The 7343-nt window shown below is 40.0% G+C and overlaps 1 protein-coding gene across 1 annotated transcript in view; it reads left to right on the top strand.

The window, feature by feature from the left end:
• Positions 1–4732: 4732 nt before the first annotated feature.
• Positions 4733–7343, top strand: part of LOC107660816 (BTB/POZ domain-containing protein KCTD8) — a 32951-nt gene continuing 30340 nt past the window's right edge. The window contains exon 1 of the mRNA XM_016450237.1: positions 4733–5795. Coding sequence (XP_016305723.1) covers positions 4961–5795 — 835 coding nt within the window. The 5' untranslated portion in view covers positions 4733–4960. The remainder of the gene's footprint in view (positions 5796–7343) is intronic.

The raw sequence follows: 7343 nt of genomic DNA, 5'->3' as shown, positions 1-7343 counted from the left end.
TATTGGTCTGATTACACACGAGGTTCAGAGCCGGTCAAGCTGAAGGGCGTTCCCGAAGCGTCCTCCGACGCAGCTCGAGTTCCTGAAGAGGAACCATCACGCCATATGTAGAGTCCCCACAAGGATAGTGAACCAGACGTGTGTGTGTGTGTGAATAAATATATAGATAGATATACTCTAACCCATGTCTACCAAGGTACACTTTTTTAAAGTGCACCTCAAAATTTCTTTAAAATTATTCTGGGCTGCACCTTACATTTTTTACCTTTCTTAAATGATGCATTAAGACAGTTTGATATGATTGACACCTGTTAAAGGCCTTAAGGTAATGCAAGCTCACACTGTAGTACCTGCCCTTTTTCAAGTGTGTCCTCTAGTGCTGCCTCAAACCTTTTAAAACAGCTTGACAAGTCATGCTGACGACAACTTTCCTCTTCATTCATCTCAATGTGAAATGTTGACTGCTGGTCTACAGAAACAGCGGTATTGCTCTGCAGAAAGTCGTCTCACCCCAAACCCGTAATTTAAGAGCAAACGGGTGGGTGGCGGGGGTCCAGTGGCAGGCAGTGTCCCCTCTGATCGGCTTGTCTTCATTCCCCTCACACCACCGAGGGAAAAGCAAGGCTGTGGCAAAGAGCGGTCATTTGCTGCTGTCAGTCACTGTTCAGTTTTGTATACACTCCTCTTCAGACACAGAGATTTTTCAACCACTGCTCTTGAGTGTTTTGTTAACATTTTATTGAAAGTGACTGTAACAATTTGTTTAAGCTGCTTCATAAAAAAAATCTCTTGTGCTGAATAATTGTGTTATGGAACAGAGCCGTGAGGACAAATAGTATATTAAGACAAGGTTTTTTCATTTTCAGATTCTGAAGAAAATGTTAGTTGTGTCTGCCTATGCAAAGCTTTTCAACACAATACTACGTTTTGTGTGGATTGTCAGGGCATTTCTATATAGTTGCTGGGTGTTGCTTACTGGACAGGCTATGGCTCTGCCGTTGTAAGTCTATGGACTTTTTTTTTTTTTTGGCAGTTTTGTTATTCTGAGTGTTGCATGTTGTATTATTTATATATTATTAAAACATTTAATAATATTTAGAATTTTATTTATTTTTTAGATTTTCAGTTTTAGTACCTTTGTTATGTACAGTACTTCAGTCATTTTTATTAGTTTTTTACAAATATTTCTATATAGCTTTAATTTAATTTTCAGTTTTATTTTTTGTAATTTTAGTACTTAGAAATGTTGCCTTGGCAACTAATTTAAATCTAATATTTATATATATTTATACTTCAGCTTTATTTAATTTAAAATGTATTTATTAAGCTTTATTTAAAAAAAATTTAATCATTTTAGAAATTGTAATTATTATAATTTTTTTGTTTTTTTTGTTGTTGTTGATTTTTAGTGTTTTGAGTTTACAACAACAACACTGTCCAGCAGATGAAAATTGCTTCCTTAATAGCACAGCTCTATTCAAAAGCTGCATAATTTGAGACATCAATTATGTCCATTGCATTAATGATGCATAACGGGTTACACACCGAAGCACTTAGTGTAAGAGGTTTGATATTGTGTAGTCATGTCAAACACTGAGTGATTTCGGTTTGTTTGGTTGCATTTGATTGATGAGAATTGTTAAAATTCTGCATGTATTTGCAGTCAGTCTCATATTAAATATCTTGTGCTTTCATAAAATTGTGATTTAAAACATTATATTTCAGTGTCCTTACAGAAAACACTTTTTTTTTAAAGAAACCAGAGCAGTAAAATGTCATTATTGAAGCATATCTGCACATAAATGTGTGGCAGTGGTGTTCTTTCTCTGGTTGATAAAGCTGCACGCGCTGAATATGACATTCAGTATGTCATTCACATGCACTGTGCTGCATACTTAACAGGCGGTTTACCTCATGAGTGATTATTTCAGAGGGAAGGTCAATGTCACTTCTGTGCCTTCCACCATAAAATCAGCCACGCATGCTGTCTTAAGTGGCTGATGAACAGCTCTGTGTGCAGGTCTGACTGGTGTGTGTCGGAGTGTAATCATGGAGGGAAGTGTGGCCGTGGAGTCTCAGCGGAGTGTGATCGGCTGATGGAGTCAAAATTAAAAAAAGACGAAAGGTGTCACCGAGCGCCACTGAATCACCTGACAGGAGAGTGATAAATCACACAAGGAGAGACCTTTTCTGAAAAAAAAAAGGTGAGTGGTGTTGTTATGAGTGGTTGCCAGGGTAATTATATGCAGTTGTTCTGAGTGGTTTTTACTGTGTTGCTATATGGTTGCTAGGGTGTTTTGATTGGTTGCTTAACAAGTCAAAATGGCCAAGTTTCTGTGATGTTCTGGTCTCTATATAGATGGCTAGGGTCCTTTTATTGTAAGTCTATGGGTTTTTTGCCTGTTTTATCATCCGTCAAGCCAGCTGAGAAAAGTAATTGTCATAATGATGCTTTCCTGAGCATTTCCAGAGAAAAAAAGGAGATGAAAAGGCTGAATGAGGCAGAGAAAAAGGAAAACCGTGTGTAATATCCGCCGCTGTTATCCCCACATCCAGTGTTTTTTGTTGAAAGATCTGTGATTTTCAGCTAACCATACAATTACACAGATAGAGGCCGGCTACAGCATTATAATTTACACCACTGTGCTCGAATTACCATCCTCTGTTCCGTTTGATTGTGGGTATTTGTCTGTGTATGGGTAAATCACTCACCATACATTGTTTGAAATAGGCCTAACAAGGGAATCACATACAGATGTTGAATATGACTGCAGATCAATTGGTCCATTCATCAACAGCGAGTAGTATTTAGACACCGCCAAGGCTGCGGTCTTTAGGATCGCAGTAATTACTCACTGTCAGCTCTCAGCCAGGTGATTAGCACCGAAAAACAATGGGCCTGCTTTTCAGTTTGTCCCTCGAGGAAGCCTATTGTTCCTCAGGAGGGACAGTGTACCTAGAATGACAGAGATAAATAGTAATGCATTGATATTATCATCATCCAGGTCTCCTGAAAAGCCACGTGTGCTGCTGTCCTTCAAGAAAATGTCACCTCGTAGCTGGGTATGTTTTGATCCTTTTGATTAATTTGCTGTAGATTCTACTGTCTTTCCAAAGATTTGACACCTTTTAAAACTTCAACACTCAACCCGTAGCTGTAAAGCATCATGCAACTCTTTTAATGACCATATTGTGGTTCAAACTTGCACTTTTCTCTTAAATTGTCAGACAAGTTTTGAATCTGGGTCTCTAACTAACCAATAACAATGATTTTTAAGTCTAAAAATGAATCTTAAGCAGGTGAATATGTGGCTCCCTTTACACATCACATTGTCATGCTTTTTTGATAATGTGTTATTCTATATCATATTGTGATTGGATTGCTAAAGCATTTGGTAGTGGTCTGTGGTTTTGATCGTGTTTAGAACTTTAATTAATGCAATCTCATTTCTCTCTTTTCTAAGAAAGTGCTTCAAAACTTTTTCTGTCCTTTTCTTCACTTTCAATCCCTGTTAATTTCTTTACAGGGGGGTTCTTAAAAAGAGCAAATGCAAGAAATGACAGAAAGCATGTTCAATTATCCATCAGTTTTTTTTTCTTTTCAAATTCTGTAAATTAATGAAATGTGTCAGAACCTCTCTATTAATATGTAGGCTAAATGGAGATTTGCATTTTGCGGGGGTAAATTTATTTGTAAGTTGCTTTGGATAAAAGCGTCTGCTAAATGGCTAAAAGTAAAAGTAAAGTAAAAGTAAGTGCAGTCAGTTCTCTATCCGAACACACTTGACACACATTAGAATGAAGGTTTAAATGCATTCAGCTAAAAATATTCAGATACTACCCTGATACAAAACCCATCTTAATGCCAGATGTAAGAGGTTGCCATCTTTTGGAATGTTTACCATTTGCTAGTTAAGTTTATATTATCTGATCTGGTTACCAATCATACTAATCTAAAAATATATATGAATCAGTCACAACCAAATGCAACGGGGAAATGTCGCAGCTAAGCCTGTAAATACTCTCCATCCAGCATTTATTTCAATATTTCTCTTCAAAATGTTTTTAAATCTATCAAGAAATCATTTTAAAATCTCACCCTGATTTGCAATCTTTTGTTCATTCAGAAATTGAAATAAATTTTAACAGAACTGGTCATTGTTTTACTGCTTATCTGTTCAATTTCAATGACAAACCTGACCAAATATATTTAAATATGGCCCCTAGGTGGCAATATAGTCTGCTGGGTGATTAATGAAGCACCTCTCTCTCGTTCGCTCTCTTTCTCCCTCTGTTTTAATGGTTTGGCAGAGATAATGTGAGAATTACAGCTAATCTGTGTTTATTCCCATGAGACAATCACATTGTGTGCCTGTTCATTATTCACTGTGCCACAACATGCAGACATTTGAGTCCAACTCAATTACACCAGAAAGTCATTTAGAGAGGTCATTATTCTACACAACAGTATGCACATAACTGAAAGAACAAACCAAAAAATGCATTTCTCATTTTCTTTTTCTATGGGTTTATAACTTATCCTTTGATGGTAATTAATTTTTGGCTGCATGCTTTTGTAATGTGTAAATTATTGCGACGCTGTCTCTTTAAAAGGCAGGACTGTGCAGCTACACCTCCACTCCCTCTCTCATTCTGTAGATGATGTCACTGTGGCTTCCCTTAGACCGCTGAGGAAACTTGATAGCACTCCATCCCCTTCTCTTCTCCTCTTCCCTTTTTCTTAATCTCCCTCTCTTCTTCTCTCTATCCCTCTCTCATTCTCCAGCAGCGATGTAGTTCTCTTTCAAACTTTAACAGCTGTTTGGCAATGAAGTCTTGACTCATATCCATCACGCGTGGACCTCTATGGATTCGTTCCCTGCTTCTTTTTGAGATATTTCCAGAGTCGCCTCTCTTCATTCATCTTCTGTTTACCTTGTCGTGTTGGTGTGTTTGGACCATGGCCATGAAGGAAACCATACTCCCTATTAGTGAGGTGTCAAGTCCATACCCGGAGGTCATGGAACTCAACGTTGGTGGCCAGGTGTACGTCACCAAGCGCTCCACCCTAGTCAGCGTACCTGACACCACCCTCCACACCATGTTCACACGGTGCAGCCCACACGAGTTGCCCCGTGACAGCCGAGGGCGCTTCTTCATTGACCGCGATGGGTTCTTGTTCCGATACGTGCTGGACTTCCTACGGGACCGCCAGCTTGTGCTACCAGAACACTTCCCGGAGCGGGAACGTCTTCAGCGTGAGGCCGAGCACTTCCAGTTAGGGGAACTGCTTAGACTTTTAGGCCCACGTGTAGCCAAGCAAGGCTCGCTCAATGACGAAGGCTGCCAGAGCGACATTGAGGAAAGTTCGCAGAGTAGCGAGTTGGTGACTCGAACTGGAAACTGTGCCACCACCTACGCGTCTTCCTCTTCCACCCTGGACAAGAGGTCTGGGTTTATTACGATAGGTTATCGGGGATCCTACACGATGGTGAGGGATAACCAAACTGATGCTAAGTTTCGCCGTGTGGCACGGATCATGGTCTGCGGGCGTATCGCCCTGGCGAAGGAAGTTTTCGGGGACACTCTAAATGAAAGTCGAGATCCGGACCGTCCACCAGAGAAGTACACCTCCCGCTTCTACCTGAAGTTCACCTACCTGGAGCAAGCGTTCGACAGGTTGAGCGAGGCTGGGTTCCAGATGGTAGCCTGCAACTCAAGTGGGACAGCTGCGTTCGTTAACCAGTACAGAGATGAGAAGCTCTGGAGCAGCTACACGGAATACATCTTCTTCAGTAAGTGGCAGAGCAGCTCTCGCAAACCTGCCTGTGCTGCACTCTAATTTCCTTTTCATGTAGTCGAGTGTTCCCAACCTTGTTCTCAAAGGACATGTCATGTGTTTCACAACCTCCAGCCTTTTCCCCACCAAAAAAAGAAAGCATGCACTTTATTTTATGTGTGCATGCATGCATTTATTTTGTCGCTTGTGTGGAGCAGGTGTCTGCTCGCTGCTTGCAAATTAAATCGAAGCATGCTTGAAGATAAATTTGAAGTACTTTTAAGTACCCAACATCTGTGGAGAGTTTGTGTATTATTAACATATCAAATTCTTTTTAATTTTGAATGAAGAAATGCAAACATTGCAAGATCTTCAAGAAGGAATAATTGGCCATAAATCATTGCACACTTGATCATTTGATCAAGATTTTATAAGGAAAAAACAAGGACACCTGTTGTTTTTCTTTTCTTTTTTCATTTGACAAAAGTTATTTTTTCCACGCAGCTAGAAAAGGCTTATGTTTTAGTTCAGATTACTTTATAACAGCTAATAGGTTTCTCTAAAATCAAGTACACTTGATGCCCCTTGGATAACTGTAAAAACTCTGATCTTTCGTTCTTTTTATTCCCAGTCTTCTCTTTCACTATTCATCTGCAATCCCATTTCGCTCATTTAGCGTCTCCCAGTCACACTCTTTTTTCTCTCTCTCTTTTGAACACCTAACTACCCACACATGCTCTTTCTCCTGCTAGCTCCTCTTCAGTATGTTGTGACTTTGATGCTGTAATTCATTGCAGTACATATAAATGTGTGTCATAACTGGGACAGCTAGTGCCTCGGGCCTGACGTACTGAATAGAGAGGATAGTAAGGCACACTAGGCAATCCCACGTACCACTTGTGTCCAATCATAAAGAAGCCGAACGGATCAAAGCCTCCTCAGCCAATGTAAATTAGAGTTGGATTAAATGATTGCAGACTAGTTCATTCTTATTGGCTGCTTGCGGGTTTGTCATTCATAAATTGTACAGACAAGTGCTAATACACTGCAGGCTGATGCTTTCACACTGCAGTTACTGTGAGTTCACTTTTACAAGGTGTCAACCAGAATGCAGTGCAGCATATGGTTTCTTACTGAACTGATGTGGTTGTGGTGGGCCGAACCGCAAGCTGGTTTGATTGATTTGTGATTGATTGGTAGCTGGTTAATTGTGTTAACTGTCAGTAACTGACAGTGGTGAAAACTGTCTTTCATTGAATGTGAACACTCCTTGAAACTGCTTGAAACATTTAAGCGTGTTTTAGAGGGTTTTGTGCATGTGCACATTTAAGCTGAGATAAGACATAGCTGCGTGGACAGGTAGAGAAGTGTGAAAACATGCCGATAAGGAAAGGAAGTACCATCTAGGAGGAAGAAAAATCTTACTTGGGTAGATTTAAGCGAGGTAATGGAACTTCAAGAGCTAATCCTACCGCTGCATGTCGCAGATAATGAGGCTGTGTGTGTGTGTGTGTGTGTGTGTGTGTGTGAGAGAGAGAGAGAGAGAGAGAGAGAGAGAGAGAGA

This window comes from Sinocyclocheilus anshuiensis, unplaced genomic scaffold (assembly GCF_001515605.1).
Source record: "Sinocyclocheilus anshuiensis isolate Anshui unplaced genomic scaffold, SAMN03320099.WGS_v1.1 scaffold1289, whole genome shotgun sequence".
Lineage (NCBI taxonomy): Eukaryota > Metazoa > Chordata > Actinopteri > Cypriniformes > Cyprinidae > Sinocyclocheilus > Sinocyclocheilus anshuiensis.
The sequence above is the reverse complement of the archived record's forward strand: the minus strand, read 5'-3'. Positions and strand labels throughout refer to the sequence as shown.